This window comes from Diprion similis, chromosome 4 (assembly GCF_021155765.1).
Source record: "Diprion similis isolate iyDipSimi1 chromosome 4, iyDipSimi1.1, whole genome shotgun sequence".
Lineage (NCBI taxonomy): Eukaryota > Metazoa > Arthropoda > Insecta > Hymenoptera > Diprionidae > Diprion > Diprion similis.
This window is the reverse complement of record NC_060108.1, coordinates 27,844,441-27,871,608: the sequence shown is the minus strand read 5'-3', so window position 1 is coordinate 27,871,608 and position 27,168 is coordinate 27,844,441. Positions and strand designations below refer to the sequence as shown.

The following is a 27,168-nucleotide window of genomic DNA, read 5'->3' as shown; positions in this document are numbered from 1 at the left end:
GGAATAGGGGAGACGGACATTATAATTTTCACAATCGGTAATACATTCTTGTGGAATAAGATCACTTGAAAGATATGCTATATACCACGATAGGTAATTAATGACGTAAGAGGGGTAGATAAAAAGATATGTTATAGATATGTATTGTAAAAATTGCAGAATACCGGTAGAAAAAAACCCTACGGGAAAACATAATCCTATTAACACGAAGTCCTAATTGTAAGTACACAGTTTTATGGATAATTGTTTTCTCCTCGAATGCGATTTTTCAGATCGTCAAATGAATTGTATAATAATAATAACAATAATAACAAAAAAAAACAATAATAATAATCACGGAAAAAAAAAAATTTGTTTCACTCTGATCCGATTGCCCCGTAATGTATTCGATTTCGTTGTCGCATTTCTTCACATTCGTTGCACCACTACAGAAAAAGACCAATTAACCTATCGCATTCCTCATAGCTGTACATATTAGGTACTGATGTGTAACAGTGACGTTATAAATTTGTAAATAATTGGTAGTACTATAAAGAGAATTAACATCTAGAACCAAGTTGGAGGGCTTGAGTCGAGCACGGCACTGCAAGTTCAACGAACTATTACAATTTGTTTGTCACATGAGCTCTGCAGTAACGCGCGAGATAAGTTTTCCTGGCAATGTAGTACAGCTTTTTCTGGTGGATCGGCTGTCCAGTTCAACTATAGCCATTCCTCAACTTGGTACCGAATCAAGAAGTTAATGGTGGCCGAGCAATCGGTTCGGTTATAGTTTCGGTGAGTTGAGCATACGTTGCAAACCCTTTGAGTAAGCAGGCGGAGTTTGCCAACGCATTTTGTTAACGGTGATATAATATATAATAGATATAAATTTCTCTAACGCACTCTCTCGATCAATCCTCCGATAATCGGAACACTCTTCAAACCTTCCGTAGCGAAGTCAAGGCAGAATCTGGCTATCTCTAAGTTCTTCCATATGTAATAAATAATTCCGAAGTAAAAGGCGTAGACCGCAGTGACATGAATCACGTACAACCTGAAAATCATGAAGAGACTAATGAAATCTTGTATGACTAAATGCAATGACGAGATGTCGACGCAGCGGTGAATAATTTTCATAGTAAACCTAGTATTTATGTGATTCTCACATTTTAAGATGCCTCCGCGCCCTGGGAAGCGTGTCAAGTTTCTCTTTCATGCAGTACTGTTTCGCACCCAGGACCACATCGGTCATGTAGACAATCTGATCGATGTTGTAAAAATCAATTGGGAATAACTCCTTGTCCTTTGGACTCATCTCGTTCCAGAGGATTAAGAGATTGGTGTTGTGAAATATCCATTCTCTTGTCGTGAAATACTGGAGAACCTCGAGGCCATCGGAGATCCGTCTTTGAATGCGGACCATGCTGCGGACGGAGGTTCGTGATTATTAACCAGAGCATATTACCTGATATACGGTGTTTCTGGACTATCGACAAGGTTGAAAGTATTTTGCAGAATCCATGAAAAGAAATACCTTCAAGCTGCGGAGAAGAAAAGAGACATCTATTTATCTTCGCGCAGTATTGAACTGTGGCTGTCTGTTCGCTAATGTTATGATAATTTTTGAAAAATTGTCGATGATCATTTCAGAAACTACACTTCTTCGCGGAATACTAGATTTTCGTTCGCAGAACTAAGAAGAGAATTTCTCTTATTACCTTTACACTCCCGAATCAATGTTCTTGTTTTCGCAGTATGATATAGGTATAATATATGTCGGCGCGCGATATTCTGGACACGCTTTCTCGCGCCGTGATATTTATAATATTGAAAAACATTTGGCTTATATTCAGTCCAAGCATATTTGTTAGTATTTACATTAGTCGAAGACCCTTAGCCTGATGAGCGGCGTAAAGGGGGGAGAGAGGCGAAAAGTCTGAGAGGCAGAGCCTTTGGTATACAGCCGCAGCCCTGGCAGATGCTGTTTTGAGTGGCAGTTGCATTGGAACCAAGCTGAATATCGGTAAAGAAACGTAAGGGAATACTGAGAGAATTCGAGAGGTAGGGTGGATTCGTTGTCGCATCGCCCTGTACGCGACAGTTAATTGTTAGTGGAATAGAAACAGACTATATAAGAGATACAGGGATTGTTAGTGAATTAAGAATGTTATTCGTGTTAGTATTATTAGCGATTGGATTAAGTGTAAAGAAGGCCCCTGCACGAGTAACTATGGACGCCCCTGAGCCACGTTCTTCGACATAAGTATATATGTGTATATACAAGTATATTTTCTTGTAACTACTGGGATAATTTCTTTCGACTCCAACAATAAATCCACGTTAAATTTTATTGAACTGAAAAAATGTAGTTCACTGAACAAACAAATTTCATGTTGCATAGACCAGAATAGTATTTTTCGCAACAAGTGTGTGAAATTCCAGTACGGTCGTCGTGCGTGAGGGCGTCGAAGCCGTCCCGAGTGATTCGCAATCATGCGAGGGTTTAAAATTCTACGCGTGAGTTACGGCAACCATTTTTCTGATCTAGTGTGCGTAAAATTCGTGAAACATCTTTGCAATGGAATAAGAATAACAGAAATAATAAGTAGACACAAATTGTTGCAAAGTATTGGATTGCGATGGGTGGGAGGAAGCGGGTCCAGGGGAGCAACCCCTTGTCAAGGCGTCAGAGGCAGAGCCCCCCCCCCCCCCCCCCCCTCCTCCAAACAATTTATCTTGAATTTATTCTATATTAGCAACATCAACAATTCACATAATAAACAATCAGTATTCACTCATTTTCTATATTAATAGTTGCCTTTTGAATTCCAAAATTAAATTATCATTCATACTATCAAACTTAACAACTCAAGTAATGAGTAATCAATCTTCAATTTTTTTCACCTCCGTAGTTGTCTTTTGAATTGCAAGAATAAATTATAATATACATGAGCAATGTCAACAATTTATATAATGGATGATCAACATTCATTTCTTTTTATTTATTATACGAACTGTTGATATTGCTAATATAGCTGTATAGAACAATTTTTATGGCGTGTGATAACGTTTTTTAACGAAATTAGTAAGTTGATTGTTTTACGCACACTGAATCGGAGATCGTATCTACGAATGCAGTTACACTAAATAGTTACTCTTTCCTCGTGTTCCCGTGATTCTAACAATACTTCAACCGTTATTGCAACGATACTCATTTCACCAAAAATTTCGAGTACCCCAACAGATAAAATGTTATTTGGTGTATTTATATTATATATCTGTGTATAACTAAGACGATTAGGGAATAAGATAGAAATTTTATTATCAATTATGTGGTTTGATCTCGGTGCTTCTGCTATTTACAAATTTCCCGTTCTATTTGCAAAATTGAAAACTAGTAGTGTCAGTCAATTAAATATCGACGGCGTGTAAAAAAATAGAGCTGCACCAGCCAAAACTGCGCGCATTTATCTTATGTGCATTTCAAAAACTGTAGACTGAGGGTAGGTAGTGTAGGTACGTAACGCTTACGGCAGAGACTCGGTAGTGCAGGCTATGGGTCGAAGTGGGGTGTTATTATTTACACGCGGACTTCTTATAGCGTGTCTATCTAAAGATGATGAGCCGGTATAGTAGCGCTTGCTATTTTAGGAGATAACGGAGACGAGTAGCACACTTACAAACGTTTCTGTCGGAATATCAGCATTAGAAAGTCGATGAAATAGGCTGGAATCAGATGGAAGAAGAAAACGATGAGTTCGTGTACAAACTTGGTGCTCCGTATGTCACCGTCCGGGTACCAGACAGCTCCGTCGAAAGGATACTGATACGCGATCTTCTTCCCCTTCTCAAGGACTTCACTCCACGTGATTGGCGCAACCCCACTTTGGGTGATGTTGTAAACAGGTATTTTCTTCGGCCTGTTTAAATCGTAAGATTACAAATACTCTTTATCCACATTTAGCCACGAGGTGCGCGTCAATATGCGTAAGGGAATATTAAAGTCATATCGATCGTGCCGCATGTTATCGCCATGTCAGCTGTTTCATTATACCTTCAGAGAATTTCAAACTTCCTTCCCAAACTGGCAATACTGATAAAGCTTCATACAAGTAACGCTCTAGCCGGAGAATACGGAGAGCAGGCAAAAAAAAAATTCCAGGACTTTCCCGGATCTCTGAACTAAAAATTCGTTGTTCAGTTACATAGACATGGATTACTAACATTGTATTGCCGGTATTGATAATGAAAATTTTCCATCGTCAGCGGGCGTCACCTCTCACGGTCCACGAATTCCCACTCGAGAAATCTGACAATGGCTAGCGGATGTTCTATACCCCGACAATTGTGATTTTCGAGGTGGTTTTCCTTTGGCACTGCTTGTTGTTCACGAGCGTTGTTTGGCTGGCTGAGACAACCGCAATTGGGGCATGCGAGACTCACCTTCTGACATTCTGGCTGGATACGCGTTTGTTTTACAGGCTCTCGGAATGGAGTAGTAAACCATTGCAGGATGCTATACTGTATTCCTCACGTTCCGACTATACGTATATCACAACACAACACGGGACAATAAAAATGATCAAGAATCGAACTCACTTTTCTTTTGCTGTGCCGATTTTTACAGAGATGCTTATGAGGGCACTTATTGCCAAATCAACGGGGACAACTTCCGCGTGATAGTTGCCGTTGCAGTGCATCGACCGTAGGACACCTTTGCCGCCAGCTACGATGAGCCCCACGGGTCCGTTTAGGCTGTCCACCCACCCAGGTAGCGGTTCTTTCCATGCTGGAGTTACTGAAAATAAGTAAAAGATCAATGAGTCCAAATTACGAGTTGGGCATGTGAAGAGAAACCGATAATGCCAAATTTTGAAGAATATCATGTGAACGAATAAGGACACCTTTTGGACATTTTTGAGATTACCTATCGTAAGGTAATATTCTAACCAAATGTATTGCGTTCGATCAATGTAAGTCAGATCTGACACTGCTGTTCATACCATTATTTATGTTTTATGTTGACCGTTAAGGAATGGGTTACTTGCTAGAGAAATTTTAGGCCCCATAAATTGCCCCATGTCACCATTGCCTCCAGGTGATCCTGTATATGGAGATCTGATTATATTTGACACTCGCACGATCAATCGGGTTATACGGTATTGTGCCTGAAACTAAGCGTGGGGAGTACGTGCATCCGATTTCAGATTTATATTTGGGGAGTTACCAAGGGTTTCCTTACTCCTATAATGTACCACCTGACGGTTTGCACGGTTTGTACAGCAATAAGAAGTTTATACCGGGAGTTTTCTGATAATGAGAAGATCGGCACTCACGTCCAGTAGGTAGCAAACCGAAGCTACATTTTGGTTCAGTGCTGTCATTTCTCACACGACATCACCATCTTATGGCCGCTGTTCGTACAAAATACCCAATCAGGCCTTTTCAGATATCGCAGTAGGTACCGATTTAAAATGTAACTTCGGTTGCCTATCTGATAGCGATGAATAGCGAGCGGGAAAACAGAAAACTCCCGATATATATACCTACATGTAATTGCGCGGCATATTAAGGGGGCTTTCCCAGTTTGACGGTGTTTTTCCCTATTTTTTTTCCACAGTCAATTTATTTTACAACACATACCGTAAATTACATCTTTAAAGACACACGAATTTTTTTTTTTTTTTTCATCCGACCAAGTTACGGCTACCTGAAATAGACCCTTTTCAAATCTTGCGATCATGATATCTCTGTCTATTTCAGGTAACCGTGTCTGTGCGGGATGAAAGGAGAAAAAATAAAAAATTAGTGTTTCTTTTCACGATATACGTGTATTCCAAATGATGTAAAATAAATTTATGGTGAGAAAAAAAATTTCGAACGAACAGCGTTCTAACTGGGAAGGTCCCCTTACAGAGTTTCGACAAAATCGAAGTAAGTCCGGGTTGAAATTCTGAAATACGATTGTTAATGTTCATTCTTCATATTTTATTCCGTCTCATCATACACCATTAGGATTCTCTGAGAAAAAACCAGACCATTGCAAATACGACTCGCACCGTGAGGGTTCCGTGAAATTTTAATTATCCTTGCTTCTCCTTCTTGCTTTTTGCTTCTCTCCAAATTTCATGATTCTAGGTCAACGGGAAGTACCCCATTATGGGTTTTGATGAGTGTGTTTGACAGACGGACGGATAACAAAGTGATCCTTAAGGGTTCCGTATTTTCCTTTCAAATTACGGAAACCTGAAAAGCGAGTGATTCGACAAAGATCAGGTATTCGTAATTCAGTAGAGCACGTACTCCCCGAGCATCATACGCGGCTTCAAAAATGGACTGCACATGAACATAAGATTACGTGTAACCACGGCATTTGCTTCAGTCGTTGCAGCACTGAGGAAAATTACTGAACACGTTGAAGCTTGCAGAAGTAAAAATATTCAACTGGAAAATCACAAGCTGCTATTTAGGCCAAACTATTTCTGACAAACAATAGCTGGTATCACTTAGACATTTTGGTATAAAACTCTATACATTATCCAACAGTGAATCGCGAAGCGGGAGTTCCAGCAAGTCGATGTGACTTTCTGCTTGCTTTAAATACCGTGGATAGGCACCTAAGGGTATACGACCAATGCAAACTTTCTGTGGGTGATTAACATTAACTCGGAATACACAAGTATGATCATTTCTGACGTACCGATCGATGGTCTGGCGATCACGCAAGGCATGGTTGCGTATTCATCGGAAACCAGTGTTTCGGCAAGCCTCTTCGAGTACGTGTATGTGTTTGGATGTGGTTCGATTAATCTGGTTTAAAACAAGTATGAATAATATTGAATAATGCATAAAGTGCACAGTGTAAGATAACTAGAAATTGCATGTCATATCCAAAGTATTTGCATTCAGCTCGCTGTCTGAGACGTGTGTGTATGTGGGGTTATCCAATTTGAAATTCGAACTGTGAAGTGAGAATCAATTTATGGGGCATTCTCTATAGGTTCTGCCACCTATACGAATCACTATTCTGTTTATTGCCTTGGGCTCTTGGGAGATATCAATATTGGAATCTCTCTCCATCTCTCTCCTTCTCTCTCATTAGTTCAGCTACGTGTTTTCAGACTCCGTCCCATACGATTCGTAAGTGGCCGTACTTTACAAGTATCTGTGATTTTTTTCAGATTTTCTATCCATTTGGGAGATAGATTTTGTCAAGTAATTCATATGCCTTGGATCCGGTCGAAGCCTAGCAAAAATTTGCTTCCTATAAAGAACTATACATTCTTCACCGATCACGAACCATACAACGTAATAAGTCTTACATTTTTATTCTAATTGCCTAATTTGTTTTCAGTCAGAGAAAATGACAAGAAAGTTCTTTCACCAAATTGTACTTTTTCGTTTCCACCATTTATTTCATACGTGATATTTCAGAAATATGTCAAGAACCTGCAAGACATTCAGCAAAGCAAGTTTCGAATATTTGATGGCGTTGAAATTTTTTACTCGTAAATATTACTAACAGTATAAAATCTTTGTATACAACAATCTTTTGCGTCACCTTGTAAGTGAGTGTACCTTTCCCAAATCATTTTTCTAATAATTTGATAATGCAATGGTCAGTTTAATGCGATACTCAAAATAGCCTCTCCTTCGCAAAAGTAAAAATGTCAGACCTGTAGCGTCGCAGAACCTAGTACCTACCCGATTGCGATATATAGCACTTTCATTGAAAAAAAATGTTGTATTGGAAGGATTGATTTAAAAATCTGAAAAAATCAAGGATACTACTTTCAAGTAGTACTCAAATGTGCACAATTGTGAGCGATATCTGAGAGGGTCCGTAAAAAAGTGCCCGAACTAATGGAGAATGCCCCTTACACGGGGTTGGTGTCTGGCTACACCCTCCGGCACAGGGCCCGATATTGCACTTGTACCATGATGTGGAAACCTGCATAGACATTCACGTAAAATTAGTATCAGCTTTCGCGTTTGCTCCCGTAGTTATACTTTAGATAAGGCTGGAGGAAATAATGCAAATCATTATACAAAAATGACAGACCGTTGAAAACGTGCAGTTTTCCAACATGGTTAAAGTTTGTCGAACTTGCGATACTTTTAGCACAGACGCTGCGCTTACAAAGTTTCAGCAATTACCACCGTGCCAGTGGAAGTTACGAGAAATAGACGTTCCAAGCAATACTGCTCGAAGGTGATGCCAGCACCATGATACGTATGTACAAGCACTCTGACACGTTCAGCTGCGTATGTGCAACATCAACGCCGTCTGAGCGTAAGAGTAGGTGTCGTATGGTTTGAGAAAAAGAGCAGCAATTAAATTACGCACTTTGGTGTTACGAGGTTAATGGCATCTTCATCCATCCATTGTATCATACGCATTACGTCTCGAGGGTCCTCGTTCGCTTCGTAAACCCTCTCGCCAAGTTCGACCTGGTCCACATGGCAGAAGGCTGTACTAAGGTGCAGCATGCATTTCAGCCCTTTCATTGTCCTGCAGAGTTCAAGCACCCTACTCGTACCCACCTTAAAATACCAGCCATAAATATCTCTTTTCTAATATTTCTCTTGCACTGTTTTATCTAATCAATCGTCTGTCACGTGTCACAGTGGGCAGTCCACTGTCGTCTCATAGTCACGTATAATCTTATTTTGTTTCGTCGATGTTACCATACAGTGATCATAAACAGAGCTGCAATCATGTAGATCACATTGGGTATCCATTAGGGTGGTTCGTTTTAAACTCTTTTTTCTCGCCTTCCGCCTAAAAACTCCGTGCTAAATTTAGAAAAAAATTTCGTTGAAGTGCAGAGCATGAAAAAATATTTACAGTCAATTATCGTATAAGGAGTACTTCATTTGGAAGAAAATATTTTTTTTTGTTATAGGGATAAATTAATATTCGTGATTTCTTGTTTTTTCTACAGAAATTGAATTTTATTTTTATCTGCCATCAGAGTGACTGCTGCAAAATACTTCAAAAAATATTTTTCTGAAAGATCGGTACTTACAAAAAATATTTAGAGGTCGCTAACAATTATTGAAATATTCTTCATTTATTTTTATGTGTACACCTTACATATAAATGGTATAAACAGTTTTTTTTAGCGAAAGAGGAGTATCACATCACCTTGATGTTTCCATTTCACCTTCAATTTAACGTTTTTTATCAACAATGTTCAATTGAACCACGATACGAAAAAAATAAAATAATATAAGAAAATGAATAGTTGGATTTTTTCGTATTGTGGTTCAATTAATCATTGTTCATAAAAATTGGCATTGAAAATATAATGGGGATATTGAGGTGACGTGATACTCTTTTTCCGGTATCAGAAACTGTTTATACTATACATACATAAGTCCGTAGGGTGTACTCATAATAAGAAATGAAAAATATTTCAATAATTGGTAAAGACCTCCAAATATTTTTTTGTCCAACCTGCACCGAAAGTTTCCCTTTTCGTGCATGTAAAGTGCGCGCAAAGTGGGCTTTTCCCGCCCGGTGACAAATGAGCGGGCGCAAAATGCTGGCGGGCGCAAATAAAGTATCGTAAGTGGGCGCAAAATTGAGTGGTGCACCGCGCGATCACCGCAGAATCATCGTGTATCTTGTAATTAGCCTATTCGATATGCACTCAAAGGTAAACTTTCAGTACAGGTTATGGACAAAAAGTATCGTGTGCACTATGGGCGGAAAGCAATTTACGCCCGTGCAAGTTTCAGCTCAGCCTCGGCGACCCTTTGCATACCTCGGCTCGCCTCGGGTCCCCTCGGCTTAGCCGAAATCTTGCACTCGCGTCAATCGCTCACTTTCCGCCCTAGATACACAATATACTATTTTATGCTCTGCCGTTCAACGAGAATTTGTTTTTTTCAATTTAGCACAGGATTTTCAGGTAAGAGACAAGAAAAATATATATATATATATAAGTTTAAAATCAACAACCCTAGTATCCATTCATATAACGAGTAGGTACTAATTTTTGTTTTTACCTAAAATACGTACCGTGTTCATTTCGATGGCATCTTTCAGCTTAGCTTCCAGGCGAAGAGTAGCCGCGCAATGATATACAACTGACACTTCCTCGGCAAGAGTTTTTCGCTGTTGTTCGTTCAGCCCAAGGTTATCCATTGTCACGTCACCCTCCATCGGCACTACTTTTTCCATCAAGGCGGGATTCAATTTTTGAATCCGTTGAAACATCTATTAACAAATTCTTTTTGTGCATGATTCAAAATAATAATATTGCCTACGGTAACATAGATATTCCGCTTGGACAGGTTGATTTTCGAAGCCTGTGGAACGTGTTTCAAGTTCCCCATTTCTGAGCAGTGCGGAAGAATGACGTTGGCACACGCGTACTCTCAAAAAACTCAATTTCACACGCTGTGCCATTGGACGTAAGTTGCCTAATTTTAATTGTTACGCAATGTTAGTGGCATCTCAGGTACTTGTCAAATCAAACTGCCCATGCGAGTATTGCAAAAAGTATATGGTGTTACGTGTGCGGATATGCAATGTTCGACTCGCGAAATTGCAACACTCGTCTTCGGCTCGTGACGCAAGTTATACTCGTTCCGGTATTGCCTAATTTTTACTTTTCATAACTTTTGGTGATGCGAAAAAAGTATTGGTTTCGGTCGAAAATTGCTTTGCCTAACATGAACGCTTTCAAACCTCTAAAACCCGACAAACAGGTTTCTAGAGAAATGTCCATTTGTCCATCAATCTGCTCGTCTGCCTGACAAACTCCCGCGGTTATCTAACAGATTTTTCATTTCATACATACATTTTTCCACACGGGCAGAGTAATACAGTGCATATTTCAGGGAACAATCCAATATGTTGTATATTTCAAAGAAATCGATAATGCTCTATATTGTAGGCTAAACATGGCACCACTTCGAAAATATCAAACCACCACCACGCCACGATATGAAAGATAACATGCCTTACCGGAAGTTTGAACATATCGTCGAGACGACCTTCCACCGAGCGTCCACGTTTCGGGCGAAGAAGGATGTAGATGGATTTCAAATCACCGCAGCAGTACAGAAGCTTTTCGAGTAAAACCTTACCCATCAGACCCGAGGCTCCGGTAATAAAAACTGAACGTCCTTTGTAGAACGATTGTATTTCACTCGGCTGATCCATCGCAATACGTTCACTGCAATGAGAATTGTAGTGGTAATTAATCTCGCGAAGATCATCTGTCGCGTGAGATGCGAAAGTACTTGTTTGCAACATCTGCTTGAGAAGTTCAACTTTCCAAGTCTGTGGAGCACGCGTAAAGTAACTCTTTTCCGAACGGTGCGGAAATAAAAAGTAGGCACGTGCGCTAGTTAAAATGTCAAGCATGCTCACTAATTGCTGTGCTGTGATTTTGACTCGTGAGGTATAGAGTATACCGGATGGCTCTTGGAAACCGGTTTATACATGTATAATAACGATTTTAATGTACCATATTACCGCGGAGCGCTTGTACCCTTTGCTATCTGCGCGCCATTGGTGTGCTTGTATTTACTATTATGTAACACACTTCGCGACGTGGCAGCTTCTTTAGGTGAAGCTATAGGTAAGTATAATTGATGGTGATTAGATATACGTCTGCTATAAAGACAAATTTCTTGAATTGGTAAGCTAAGGTGTTAAACGGATCAACATTAGCTCATTTTCAGTATATTGGCGGCAATGATTTTCTATACTTGCATGCGGAGCTATATTCGGCTAGAAGAGAACAAGGTACGAGTTCGTTGATCGCTCAGGCAAGTATATTGCAACTGCATAACGGTTCGATCCTCGAGAAAGGCCGCTGAACGTGAGAGATTACGCTGACCGAATAGTGAAAATTGTCAGTGAAAGGCATCGTGCAAATACCACGCGAGATCCTTCGAGTTTTCACTCGGGCCTATTCGTTGTCATATAAAGTGTATGGATTAAATTAATTTAGAATAAAATAGAGTAAAATTTAACGGCGATCTTATCGTCACTGAGCCAGTTTACAGCTGGGGTTTAGTTTTACGCGAGGCATGTGTTTGACATCCCAAAGAAGTTTGCAAGTGTAGAGACAAGTTTTATTCTGCGATAAAGCGATTGGAACACCGATGCGCAGTTCAGTTTTTCTACATGGCTTCTAACCGGTGACCATTTGTTACGAAATAAACTATAGATGTGGCTGAAGGATTGCCATGCTTGCTTCTCAAAACGTATACGAATTTTCAAGTTCTTAATCGCACAGACTAACAAAATTGTCGGTCCTACCAGGGCTGCAGTTGTTGTTGTATTTTTTTAACAGTTTTCATAATACAGCTTGCATACAGATAGGTGCAAGGTCGTGAGGAATTTTTTAAGATTGTAATAAGATCTTGACGACTGTAATAAAAACATGAGAAACTCACAACTCATTCCTCGTGTTAGCCGCCGCCTCGGCCGCCGCTCAAACAGTTGTCATTAAGCCTCGCCGGGTTAATGCAATCTGTTTACCGTCGATCGCGATCTTCAGCAGTTGCGGTCTACATATTTTACACGTGCTTCAAATGACCTTGAATAGAACTATTAAGATTTTTTCGTATTTTATATTGACGCCAGGAAAATCACCGACCGTGACTGTGTCATATATTACTAATTAAAGCTGTGTGTCATCAGCGTAAACGTCTGTACATGTGGTGATACGATGTTATGATAAAATTTCTGATACGCTTTATATTCTTTAAGTCACATTCTAACTGTAGGAAGAATTATTTATGGCTATTTAAAATTTTTCATCTCAATCCGTTCTCGAGTTATCAATTTTCGAAAATAACTGTCCAAGTTTTTCCCAATGAATGTAACGCCAAAATGAAATGAGACATTGAAAAAAAATCAATGCATGTTTTTCTCTACCTGAATCACACATTCATAAAAATTTATTGAGAAATAATGTCTTATAAGAATCAATAACTTTTTTGAATTTCGTACATGAAAATTCGTCATGATCCTCAGAGTGGTTCCGTTGTAATTTCTTGCAAAAGAGAGAGAGAGAGAGAGAGAGAGAGAGAGAGAGAGAGAGAGAGAGAGAGAGAGAGAGAGAGAGAGACATTTACTTGTCCTGGGATAAGTTCCATCGGACGGAGACATGAATAGTACATATGCGAAACAGTAAAAAGACAGGAAAAGAAAAAGAGAGGAACCAGGACTGAAGATTTACCTCCAATGGAAATGATTCCATGAAATGTTCAAGATTTACACAATCAAATAGATATAACGTGCTCAATTGTCCATCAACTGTTTGTATGCATACTTGTAATGTTTGTACGTTTATTTATAATGTATACTATAGCCTTATGATGTGTGAATACGGTGGATAGGTTTAAATTGGAATCAAGCTGAGAGCACCTCCCTTCTTCTTCCTAGCTGTTACGCACGATCGTTACGTATAAGAGAAAGTATGTAAAACTCGTTTATTATTATATCAGACAAATTATAGCAGTACTTACTCAAAGTAGTTTCTAACTAGCCTAAAGAGATACATCCCGTGAATTTTCGTATGAGGGAAGCTACGTTATCGAAATAACTTGGCTAATATCCGATGGTGTAGACTCACGGCCTGTTTAATCACCGCCTGTTACGGATTCTTTATTTGCTGAGAAAGTAGGATCGGAATGAGTCCCCTGATGATAAAATAGGAATTATAATACTTCATTCCTTGCACCTGATGCAGGATCTACATACAAGCATTGATACGAGAACACAATAACAATCAGTGATAAAAGATATGTTGAGTTATGATAGACGCATGGATATTAACAACAGTATTAGCAAAATCCTGCTCGCACTTGCTTAAAGGGTTGAAGTTGTAGAGATCTACAAACTGTACTTTGATGTATCGCCACATACCATTGCAATAATCCTTCATGCAATGCCGAACGCAGATATCTAAAAAAATGTTTACATATTTTACTTAACAATGATACCATATACGTGTCTCCGTTACTGTCTCACCATCAATTGTATAGGAATGTCGGTTACCTGTCTTTTACGCACGTCACCATGTGTGTATGTAATACGCCTATCAGTATCGATCCATAGTGTCTTCGCGTACGTATACGCTTCACAAATTTACAATAAGTTCATCACGATTGAATTGTATCGCATAAGTTTTCTGGAATTATTTACGCATGAAAACAATCATCCAAACTATTTATTCTGCGGCAAGAAGTGACATTTTACTCCACCTCTGAGGACTGTAGCACCCTCTTAGGCCGTGGTTTGTAAATCATTCTACGTTGATTTAAGGTGCCCGAAATGTTGCGAACGCAGTCAAGAAAAAAATAAATCGAAAATGCTCAGACTTTGGAATGTGCACAAGGTTTTCAAAAATTTTCTCACCCATGTGATTTTTCAACTGAAATAATCTCGTCTCAATTCCTTCAAACCGTACTTCTTGTGATTGCGAGGGAAATTATTTTCAGGATGATTTCAAAACAATACAATCTACTAAATAATAGCTCAGTGAACAAAACACTTTTCTATTATTGGGAAATCGAATGCACATTACAGTGACGCACCAAATCAAAGTACTAGATCCTCAGGCATACCGGGAGGATTCCTTGAAGGTTGATAATACGAACGATGCCTTCCCGATAGATGGGCATCTGAATTTACATTCAAGGTACTTATCGCGTATAAAAAATGTAACGCCTGTTGCCTACCTGCCAGCGAGGCGTCGTTTGCATCGTTACTCCACAAGAAAATCTCGCGGTATTACTTTCTAAAACTTAATCGCAAATGTATGTCATTGCGTATAATATGTAAACTTCTCGTATTATATAAAAGTATTGTTGTGTAACAACGGATGATTATTGTGGGAATCAAATTGTGCAAGTTTAATTTATATTTTATGGCCAGAACGACGAGCATTTTGCAATCGACAGATATACAGGTCAAATCGCGCAACGTGATCCTGAAATTTAGGACCATTCGCCGTGTGTCGATTGTGAATAATTTTCACAATTATTGATGAAAGACAGGCCGCCTATAGACTGTTGGTTGAAACTGCCACTCTTTATACGGTTTAATCTTCGATTAAAAATAATTATTCAGCGGAGAAGCAGGACCGCTAAAAAATGGCAACTCAAATTCAATTTTAGTGAATTTTCACTTCGTGTACCTACACTCACGGACATAGCTTCGTGCACCCAAGTTTTTCACACATGTGAATCAATCCGAAGCGGTTTTCGTAACATAACGAGGTGGTTTGCAAATCTGCATTGACTATTTCGGCTACAAAACTTTCTCGTATACATATGCCTAAATCTGAGTATTTATCTAAATTTCTCGTATTTCAGTTTTCACGATAGCAATATCTCTCCTACTGATCTTACTGTGACGCGACTTATGATCTTCGTAATAAAGGAAGCCACATTCTCCACGATTATAATATTTCCAGTAGAGCTAGTGCTACGTACTACTCCATAGTTCTTCTGAGAATTTCTTGCGTTTGAAATAATTCTTGTTGACGTGATTTGCAAACGTTCAATCATACGTACGGGTTAACGAGGGTCAATAATGTCGACACCGCAAGACGAAAAGAATGTCGAAGTTTCTCAAAAATTCATATACAATTATATCAGAATGAAGGAATACAGCAATAGCTTCGCGATACCTAAAAAGGCGGTTCGTAAGTAAATAAAGTTCATTGCGTATTGGATATAGGAAGGCTTTTAGTTTTTTTCCTTGTACTGCGAATAAATCCAATGGACAATTGATGTTATTTTTTCGCAATGAATTGTTTAGAAAGTAAATGTAGATCCTCTTTCTTGCACTATGAATTAATCTTAATTAAACACTTCAAAAAATATTTTATTCGGATGGTTAGCAGGACTTTTTATTCAGTTAATCCCCGAGTCGATGTCCGGAGAAGAGGTGTACAAGAACTCGGCGTAGACTTCATCTGTACGGGGTATTCCATGTCAATTCGACCAATGATTTTCTCTCACCAATGTTGATTTGCTTCACGAATTGTCGTCCGATTCTCCGATACCAAAAAAAGTATTCCTAAATTTATTCACACATTATCCCCTGATCGTTCATTTTTTTATGATTATTCCGACCTATTTAATAATTGGCATTTTTTTTATACCTCAAAAAATTGTCAAAAATCTTTTTCTTCATTTCGAACATCTGGAAAAAATATAAAATAATTTCGGAGTGCTTTTTTGAGATCGGAGAATCGTATAGAAAAATCTTGAAGCAAATCAAAAACGGCGAGGAAAAATCATTGACCGAGTTGACATGGAATACCCCCCCATCTATAGATATGAAATTCACTCTTAAAAACAAAGAGACCAACTGGTGATTTGATGGTTAATTGTTACTGTCTCGCATTATTTTCGGTAATTGATAACACAGATGGCTTTTACAACTTTTCCACAGTGTGAACGCAAATAAGTAATAGGTGGCAAAATGTTAGAGATTCCCTTCCGCTTTACAGAAGTGCGTTATAGAAGTGCTTCGGACCGGATCCGAGCGGTTCCGTTGAATTACGACGCACCTTGCCTAAGTATAGGCTTAAGGAAGATTCTTATACCTGGTATAAGCTTATCTTGTAGTTATACATATGATATCGCATGACAAGAAACACACGTTATAATGACTCCGGTTATATGTTTGAGGAAATGACATATTGCGAAGAGAATAAATTACTCACAATTGCACGCTTCGAAATCAACTCGGGGTCAACAGTCAACAGTCAAGGGAACTTCGTTGAATACTTTTCTGTATGGGCCAGCGACGCACGTCGGTTCTGGAAATTGTTTAACGTTAACGGCTCGTGACGAAAGGTGGCGGGCTGTACGGTAATCCCGATGGTCGCTCGAGCACTGCGTTCGCAGGTCTCTCGTCTTGGGTCTTGCCACCTACTTATTCGTTGGGTCAGTCTTTCATCCTTTCTACTGTACTTGGCCATAACCCCCTCTTTCCTATGAGCTTCTTGTACTCTCGATCGGGCACGAAATCTCGGTGCTTCCTCTTTGGTTGCATGCTCTGCCCATCGCGTCAACGTAACCAAGCAGCCCATTTGCAAAGGGATAGCCTGATGCTTTGCGATACGTCAGCTTAGGTCCACGACTTTCGTTTTTACGATCACTTCACAGATTTTGCAGGTGATCCATCCAACTCACCGCTACTCATCTGTGGTTCGAAAGGCTTCTTTCTAAAATCTAAAAAAATAAGGCCGTCCAGAAATTACGTAAGGGTGCTTTCTGAAATTATTGAACTCCTCCCCCACCTCTTTCTTTCTCTCTTTTTGAGAGTTTCGAGTTATTGTCATATAAATGAGTTTTAGCTCATTTATATCTATACATGTTAATTTTTATCTTTTATTCTTTATTTCGCCGGTCATCTTTACACTTGTATTTATCTACTATTTATTTTTTATTCTCTAAACTACTTTTTATATTTTGACTTTGTGCTCCTGAATTATTTTAGCTGTTTTACATTGATACATCTGTTTTTAGGTCTTACAGTTCTATTCTTGCATGTATGCATTTTAGTTAAGGCTTGTAGTCACCTTTTACAGTTATGCGCTTTATTATGTAATATCGTTCTTTTTTTGTTCTTGGTTTTTTAAATAATGTTTTCATTGTGTTTTATTGTTTTTCTATTTGCCTTACGGCCCTCACTGGCCTCGGCATAATAAAAATGATCTATCTATGTATCTCTCTCTCTCTCTCCACTATCTTACGCTCTGGTAGGCCTGCTTACCTGGCCTAGGCATTTCGACCAGCTGAGGTACGGTCTCAACGTTTTGCTGCTGACGTAGGGGCTAGACTTTGCATGCGCATTGTCGTACTGTTGGTTTTCAAAACTCATTTTTAGTTACTGCCTGCTACTTATGAATTTCGCTTCCATCGGCTATTGTTGACTACGGTATGCTAGCCACATTTAAGGTCAAGCTTTATATGTATTACCTAAACTGAAAGCGGTAAAGTTTCAACTCCCTGCAGTAGTTGAGTCCCTCTGTATTACATGGTATTTTATTCTATGTGTTTCACATTGTTCTCGTCATATTCTATCATTTTACTCTACCGATTATATTCTATTGTTTCATTACTTTCCTCGATTGATTTTCGTTTTTATATTTATTTTGCTTATTCCCTACTCCACTAGTCCTCTCTTTGTAATGTACTTAATTATGTTCGGTCTGGTTGTGATTTTATTTATCTACAAATTGATCTTTCCTCAAACAAACCTATTCCTCGTCACTGTGCTGTCATGTTCGAACAAAGGCGGTATGTTCTTGTTTTTAACGTATTTATACACTTTCTTTGCATGATCATCGTGAACGTCGGTCTTATTTTTACGCCTGTGCCAATTGTTATCAATTTTAATCTGTTTTAACATATCTTTTTTAAACTTATTTTCACTCTTATCAATTCTCACTATTCAAACCTATTTATCTATACATTATTTATCCATATATTTATTTGTTTGCTCTCCAACTCATCCACTCTTCTATTTATCTATTTCTGTTATTATTATTATTATTTATATTATATTTATCTTATTTTTATTTTTAATTATTTATTTATTTATTTAATTTTTTAATTTTAGTTTCCAATTTTGTTGACGGTTCACTTTTTTTTACCCATACCTAATTTCTGTTTATTTGTATGTCCTATAAATCGCCTGAGGGGACTTGACCCGGGAAAAATGAACGCTTCTACCTATCTATCTATCTCTCTGATCCAAAGCGCATGATTTGGTTTCAAAATAGAGCCGCAAACACACAAATATTGTGAATAATTCACTATTCGTACTCTCGAGATAAGGTTAAAATAAATGTTTTCAAACTATATCAGTGAACGACGATAGAAGCTAGAATACTTCAATATATGAGGAAACGACGCAACGCTTAGAGCACTGGCAATGGTTCCATGGTCGACGCTTAAACAATAGGCTTGAATTCATCGTATTTTTCGGGATTCAAAAGAATCTAAGTCATGAACCGCGTTCGACCTCCTACTGTGCGACTCCCCTTACCACTATGGCAGACTCTATAAGGATTTCTGACCACCTTCTCGCCCTCACAAGGCCTTAAGTAGGTATGTTCCGGAGGTCCCTTATTCAATAAGCCAGTATGTATGACTCTAGAAAGTTACACTGCACTCGTCTACGTTTGTCACTGCAATGTCACAATTACGATCGATGAGGGTAACTTACTGCATTGCCCGTTGTTCGCCTTATACCTAAAAGCAACCCTAGGTGGATCTACCCCTCCGATTTTTATCTAGTTCATATCTGCTGCACTGCATCGAAAACTAAGAGACACACATATTTTCTTATCTGCTAGTAAGCAGTTTAGAAGCGTGAAAACGGTCCCCGAAAATGGGCACCCAACGTAGTGATTTCTTGATGCGCTTGTTGGATTTGAATGAAACCAACGCTAAAATGTTTCTATTCGCTAATAAAACATTCCAGCGTTGGTTTCATTCGAACCCATCAAGTGCTCCAAGAAATCACCCCGTTGGGTGCTAATCTTTGGGGGTCGTATTCACCCCGCTAAACCGTATATTAGCGGATAAAAAAATTTGTGTGCCTCTTGCGTCTCAATGCACTACAACATATATGAACTAGATCAAAATCGGAGGGGTCGACCTACCTAGGGTTCCTTGTTAGTCAGCGTAGCGTTGTAGTAGTCAAAGATGAGGGCATCCGATACATAGACTCATAGGTGCGATGGCGAATTATCGAGCAGGGTTGGAGCGAAAAGGAGAATGTGTTGCCTGTAATGCATTTCTTGTGTGTAGGTATGCAGCTCGTCAAGCAACGGGTGCTAATGGAATAAGTAAATGAAAATAGGTCTAATTGTAACGTACTTAGGACTCTCATTGTCCATCAGGAACCGCATACTTGCAGCTGGGAGTTTTCCGGTAGCAGTACGTTTTATAAGGAGAATTCATTATCGATACTTTTATAAAAGATACTTTTATAGGCACATACATATGAGCGAGGGGAATCACGACGAAATGACTTCGCGGGGTAGAACAATTACCTGAACGTCATTTCCCAGTATCTTGATAAGATGAAATTATTTTACAACAATCACTAGCCATTACATTGTTGATTTCTCCTGCCTGTAATCAACAATCCCGGTGAGGCTTAATATTTTAATACTCTTCATGGTAGTAATAGGGGAAAGTTGAACGGTCACCTAGTACTAAAGTCAGGAATATAGTATTTTTTCAACATCTGAAATCAATCGAAATGTTATAAGTAAATTGGTTAAATTTCAGTCCCTGGTATAATTTATTTAGATACAGATTGTAAGTCTCATTATTTTTTATTGGATCCCCTTCGCTCAATTCGGAAAAGTTTACTTCACCCTGCATGTAGAGCTATTTTGCCCCGACATCCTCTACACATAGGCAGGTATACTACACGCGGCTCTACACCTCAATACGACACTTCTCACTATAGAAACTGTTTGATTTGTACAAACTTATTTCACTGTTATCAATGGATGAAAATGGTGCAAATTTTCACTATAAAAAATATCATTACTTAGAAATGGTTGGTCGGAAAATCCGGGAAATTCAGAGAACTGTTTGAGAGCTAGAACGAGAACAAATCAAAAAATGGATAGGATCGGAGATGGTGCCTGAGGTCTGGAGGTGTTCAGTCCAATATCCAGTCAATTACTGTATTGAATGGAATGGAAACGTATCGTGCATGTGTACGGATCAATCCAAGTTCCCTTTCCACCGTAAAAAGAGTGGTATGTCACTGTTCACGGAAACCCTGATCGGTATAGTGGAACGATTACGGGGTGCTTTCATCGGACATCTGTGTATGGGAAATTTGACCGACCCAAGAAAATCCCAGAACTTTGATGTCTGCACCCGTAACAGCGGTTGCGTTTTTTACAGTATCATTCGGCAAAAGTAGTATGAAGCTTTTCATGCCCAGCACGCGTGCGCAAGTAGGTACAAACGCGCCCACTCCAGCATACCTGGGTCGATTAGAATGTTTTTAATGAGAGTCGAGCGATACATCTACCGTTAGGTTTTACCATGCCTTTGCACGAGGAATCCTGGAGAGGCTCGAATACCATCTTTATATTATTCATAGCCACCTGCAGTTTCACGCCGTTTTCTCTACCGCCCGCGTGCAAAGCGAATCTGCATGCTTTAAAATTTTGGCGTCTCTATTCGGCGTTGTCTGCAATGCAAGCCTAACTAATAAATTAAACAGCTATCGAGGGAGTCACCATTTTTGAGCTAGAGCCTGTGACTGAAAAAATGTCGATGACACGTAAATATATCAGTATATATAGCACAAACATTTTATTCGTCACAGTATGGTCGTTAACAATCGATAAAAATATAAATTTTGTACAACGGTTTACGTTAAAAACCTATTTCTTGTTAAGTAATCGGGGATTTCAGGATAATTGCGATGTTTCATTAAAGAAGATAACATGAACTTTAAGAAATGTATTATATTTCTTTCATTTTTAAACCATTATTTCATAGCAGAAATGAAAAAAATCGTGAAATTTGACACAATTAATTTTTAACCTTAAATAACTTTTGAACCAGTAGATTTACGAAAAAATCGCAAGAGACCGTTTTCGTAAATCGTTCCATTTCATACAAAAATATGCATTGCTCTTTATGATACGCCAATCTGTTGTGGAGTAATGAAGTTCCAAAATAAAAAAAAATTCCCGGTGTTATTTAGTGAAATGGAAAATCGCAAATAGGCACCTCTTAATATTAGCATTAAGAGTTCAAACTTTGACTGAATTTTTATTTTCGTCATCTTGAACGGTATTTGCATGCTGCCTGGCGAAAAAAAAATAGTAATTGTGTGTGTGTGTTTGTGTATGTGTACGGAATAGGTTTTGTAAATTCGTGAAACATTTGTGACGATTTCGTAGTTTGCACGATGTGTTTTTTTGGCAGATCCATGACGAGATGTAAGTCATGAAATAGCTAAAATAGTTTAAAGTAATTAAGATCCTCGGGAATGCCAAATATGCGACGGTTATTCGAAATCTCGTTCGTCGTAATGATTGTAGTAGAACATGTAATAGTTAAACAGTGCCTGTACACATTAAACAAGTATATTTTCGATATCCTGTACGCCGAGTTCGATTGACAACATAATTGTGCGTCGGAATCTTGAGTAGTGTCTCGCGATTGATCGCAGGGCACCCTATGATCGATGAGTGTTGCCGCCTTACAATTAGTGTCAATACAATTACGTCTAGTAAGTAAACTCCGTGAACAGTAAACGTATTTTTCGTGTAGATAGCTTTATCAGAAACCGCATGACGCGCTCATGTTACTGTATTTAACCAGTTGTCGTGTAATCATCTTAAAATTAATCATCAAACGTTGCAGTTCCATTTCACATTAATTATAAGTCGTTGGATTTCTTGATAGAGTTTATCTTCTCCTACTACTCCGTGGGTACAACGCATTGCTCAAGCAAGATGAGCGAGCGTTCGCTCGTACTAGTAGGTAACTATGTGAGGCGATCCATGTCACTTCAGCCAGTTAAAAAAAGAAAATCCACAAATAATTTAAAGGCCATTTAAAGACGCACATTTTTGTGAATGAATAAATGTTAAAAAATGGTAACCAACGAGGCAAAACGTTTGAAATTTTTTTTTAAATTTCGACACTCGGTGAATATTTTTGAATAAAGTAACTCGATTTAAAAAAATTATTTGTGTAATATTTTTTACTGGTTGAAGTGACATGGATCGCCTTATGTATTTTCATCGTGTGCGCTGGGGTACTGGAAAAGCTTATCGCTATTGCGCAGTTCGGGGAACTCAGGAAACGCCCGCAGAGCGCATGCTCGGTGACTTGCCCAGTTAGGCCTATAGCGTTACGAACGCAGTATGCGTCGTTGAACCGGCGCACGAGGTCGCAACGGCAACTTGGGACGGGGCTTTCGCGTAGAATCGGAGATTTTTCATCATGATCGACGAACTAGCCGCTGACCATGCCGCCTACGCGAAAATCGACCTCACCAGTCAGGTAAATTGTCGCGCAAAAATACGTTATTGATTGCAGACCGCGGTACTCGGCGGTTACAATGACGTGTGTTTTCTTCATAGCAATGTCGGTCGCTGACTGCTCTAGACCTTACGCTAATTCCACTTCTCTCGGCCCGTAGACACGGCAAGGAACTATAAAGTATTAATTTCAGTCGAATCCTCATGTGCCAGCAGCGACAGCTGTCGGTGAACACACTTAACAAGAACCTAAATGCCCGCGGGCACGGGTTCGGCTGAGCCAAGGAAGTACGAGACAAGGAGACCGAACTCCAATGCCACGGAACCTGGATCGAATTTCGACTATCTCTATAGTAGTACGGGATTCTTCTACTCGCGGTGCTGGTGCCCGACACTGGGTTTCGCCGACCGTCGGTATGCAGTCGAGATACGTTCTTTATCAATGAATACTTTGGCACGGCGTGAGAAGACAACGCGCGTGCCAGCTGTTCAATATATCGTTCTGAATAATACAAGGATCATAATTTTGACGACTATTGTCGCCATAAATTGTTGCCGCAATAAGTTACTGTTTGAAAAAAAAATTCATCGACAAGCAAGTTTGGTATTAACCATAAAATAAAGTAAGATAAAAATTAACCGTCCAAGTTTTGAAGAAACTAGGATTTTCAACTCCCAACTCTGCACTCGCATATTTCCGATTTGTAACCGGTCTTACGCCCCGGTATAAGACACATTTTCAGAACAACTTCTGCCAACCACGTGCTAGAGATCGCTTTCGAGATTTGAATGCAATGTAAACAAACGCTGCACCACGCCGTTGTCGTGAACCGGCGTCGGATATCACTAGTAGTACTTCGAGTGGCAAGATACGATGGTAATAAATTCGACGTAAGATTTGGTGTGCACCCAGCATAGAGATCTGTCTCCTTGTCTTTTATTTCCTGGCCGTGCCGATGGCGAGTTAGCACAGCAGTCTACATGAGGCCATTATCTCTAGAATGATATGCATGGGTGTATAACTTTTCCATTCCGACATGATTATAAATGTATGCGCGTTACACACGCAACGCGTATGGAAAGTGGATACCCGCTCGCGTAATCTTCCACCTATCTATGCCGACTGCGATATTGCGGCTTGTGCCTGCGACGCGTGTGCATGCCTTCTTTTGAGCAATTTACACCGCCCGAGGTGGATTCTGTCCGTTTCAAGGCCACCGGTGCCGCGGTGTCGTCTCCTACGCAGGTTGAATAGATTGTAGCAAACGACACCGGTGGCCTTGAATCGGTCAGAATCGACCTCCCTATGTGTACCTGGTACCCGGAGTGAGGCTCACCTATCGCTACCCATAAGTAGAAACTGCCTGAGAGGAAACTGTACCTGGTAGGAACACGTCGGTTCGATAGACATAAGGTGGATAAATAATAGCTGTTTTTTTACTTCCGTTGCAGGTCAGAGTGCTTCACAACACCATAGAAGATATGATGATGCGGCTTGAAGAGTTCGAATCCATATTCGGCATGGTAAGGTTTTTAATAGTAATTTTCAAGTCAGCAGAGCCATTGCTACAAATTAATTTTTGTCAATCACGTTAATGTCACTATTGGATTAATCCATTATCAAAAGCTAACTAAGTACAACGAGCGCGAAAGGGCTGTATGCGTACAGCGCGATTCTCCATCCAATATCAGAGTTTTGAATTTACGCGGCTGGTGAAATTTTACTGTAGCCTTTTCCCAATACTAACAGACCTTGACAAGCCCCCTCAACAATTTTTTTATTACACCTTCTTTAAAGCTCCACACCTTCCTTTGCTCAGGTTCAGTCGGAGGGTGCAGAATGTCTTAATGGACAAATTCCACGCGTGCAAGTAGTACGGCAAGAATTGACAAGCTTGTGTAGGCGCATCGACGCCCTTGAGCATGTCGTCGGACGGGCAAATGTAACCCTTGTATCCTTGGAAGCTGCTGTAGATGCTGCCGAGGCAGATCTGGGTGTACCCGATTCACTCTTCAGCAAATTGAATCCGCTGTCCTTTTTCGTAAGTTTACTGTACGCCATCTCTTTAAACTGTGACAAATATATCCGTTAGAAGGTATCTCTTTGCTCATCCCAGCGGAATCCGCTTACTCGCGATATAAAATTTCTCCGCTATAGCAAATTGTTTTTGTCCTCGCAACAAAATCGATCGTTGCATCAACAAAACTTAAGCTGGAGCATCGAAGTATTTTCACCCCACCTACAATAAAATATTTCTTTAGCTGAAACAGAATTTCTTCGCAGTGTATGGTTAGATGGGTAAAAATTCAACTCGCGAAATTACTCGTATTTTGGTTTTCCATCAAATAATGCGATAATTTTTACGGCAAGATAGTAATATCCATTAGATAGTGTATAATAAATTAGAATTTGTAAGACCTGGTAACGACGATGATCATATCTTGGATATTTTGGTGATCACGATTTTCATTGATATAAACAGGACTTGGGGTGAAAATCTCACGACCCGCGAGTATCTGGATTTCGTCGGAATCACTGTAACGAATGTATAAGCCGCAATCGATTGTTTTGCAGAAAAAGGTCCAAGAACCGGCAACCTCTACGAGAATGCCAATATTCAACCCTCCAGTGCTGTACAAAACGGAAGAGTTCTTTAATCCGGAATAAATTTTGGTTTACACGATGAATATAGAAATGCCACCTGACGATATCTCTAACCATGATGGGCTGATCCAAACGGCGCTACCGCTTTCATCAAATCAACAAAATTATGTATAATTGGACTAATGTATGGAAATTTTTATTGTCACCTTTTCTCATCGAAAGTGACATTACTTCGAAACTTGAAGCAATCGACAAGAAGCTGGTCAAGACAAGGTTCATTCAACGTGCGTTGAAAATCGTGTTTAGGGGCTGAATTGTAATTACAATATATTTTGATACTCGAAGCAGAGCAAAAACATTTCACCCCTTGCCTCTTGCACCTGCAATTGGCTGGTATAATTGAAGAATAAAAATAACAATATCGAGAATGGAAGTTACGGGATGGAACGCCTATAACGAACCAGATATAGATGTAAGATACACAAGCCTCATGGATAGGAGGTAAGAAGAATAACTGTGATGTATGTATTATGTAAACGTATGATAAAGTTATTTCATATGGTAACGGTGAATGCAAATCCTTTCCTTTTTTAAGAAAAAATCCTGTCAAGTTTAAAAGCGCATAAATGAAATGACGTAATGACGTCTAATACCACAATGTCGTGAGCGCCAACAAACGGTTTAACAGCAAAAGTGTGTTTTTTCCATAATTCACTTTAGTCAAGTGGTTGAGTGGTCGAAACTTATGAATGGATTGAAATTTAGAACTTGAAGATTAAAGGTCGTTTGTCAGGCGGTTAGGACTTTTCTCACTAATGAGTATAATTTCATAAGAAATAAAAGCTAACGGCAGAAGGCTGTAACCACATTTTTTTAAAGTCAATTTTCAACTTGATTTCACAAACAGCAGAACGGCGCTCAAAAGCGTTGACGACCTTAAGCTATTAGACACACAAAATGCTGTAAAAGTAACACGAGCGGGACTCTCTGCGCAGAACGGATTGCATCGCGTCCTTTTTTTGTGAAAAATCTTGACTGCAGAGAAAATGGTAAGACGGATTCCTATATACGGTATACCGAATTATTTTAGCGAGAGAAACGATTCTGATCGGTCCCAACTAAGTGAAAAAAATTTTAGTACCCGTCCTGTTTCCTGTTACATGAAATTTTGATTTCAATTTCATTCTGATCTTCTGTGGGTTCACAAAGTTGTCAACTAATCGAGAAAAAATACATTATAATGAATTGTTCACAGTTTATCAGCTACACTTCAGTTTGCAAGACTTTTGTTGCGCTTCTTTTTCACCGGAAATACAACTTCCAGCTACACAATGACGCCACCTTCTATACTTGCCAGATCCACAAGTCGGAGTGCAGCACGAACTATCTCAATGATCTCAAATTTTGAAATCAAGATTCTGAGGATATTCTAGATCAAGTAGATAATTTATCCGAATGACGTAACAATTAGAACCAGTCCAGAAAGAAATCGATGTTATTAATTACTTTTATTTTCCCCCTTTTTTCGTCAATCGTAAAGCCTTAATCCTG

At 39.2% G+C, this 27,168-nt stretch overlaps 2 protein-coding genes across 4 annotated transcripts; one reads left to right on the top strand and one right to left on the bottom strand.

Annotated features, from left to right (window-relative positions):
• Positions 1 to 875: 875 nt before the first annotated feature.
• LOC124405368 (putative fatty acyl-CoA reductase CG5065) lies at positions 876 to 16,883 on the bottom strand. Its single transcript, XM_046880205.1, has 9 exons — positions 16,692 to 16,883; positions 10,961 to 11,171; positions 10,010 to 10,207; positions 8,330 to 8,526; positions 6,683 to 6,792; positions 4,582 to 4,780; positions 3,663 to 3,902; positions 1,149 to 1,406; positions 876 to 1,036 (listed from the first exon to the last, which is right to left on the bottom strand). Exons 2-9 carry the CDS (start codon positions 11,156 to 11,158, stop codon positions 877 to 879), a joined length of 1,560 nt encoding a protein of 519 aa, XP_046736161.1. The 5' UTR covers positions 11,159 to 11,171; positions 16,692 to 16,883; the 3' UTR covers position 876.
• A 5,997-nt stretch (positions 16,884 to 22,880) lies between these two features.
• Positions 22,881 to 26,049, top strand: LOC124405369 (biogenesis of lysosome-related organelles complex 1 subunit 4). Of its 3 annotated transcripts, none has more exons than XM_046880206.1 (4): positions 22,881 to 23,034; positions 24,465 to 24,536; positions 24,833 to 25,054; positions 25,588 to 26,049. In XM_046880206.1, the coding sequence occupies exons 1-4, from the start codon at positions 22,975 to 22,977 to the stop codon at positions 25,678 to 25,680; spliced, it is 447 nt and encodes a 148-aa protein (XP_046736162.1). In that variant the 5' UTR covers positions 22,881 to 22,974; the 3' UTR covers positions 25,681 to 26,049. The 3 variants fall into 3 exon arrangements, with proteins under 3 accessions (XP_046736162.1, XP_046736164.1, XP_046736163.1); XM_046880207.1 differs by lacking the exon at positions 22,881 to 23,034 and adding an exon at positions 23,818 to 24,024; XM_046880208.1 differs by lacking the exon at positions 24,465 to 24,536.
• The last annotated feature ends 1,119 nt before the right edge of the window (positions 26,050 to 27,168 follow it).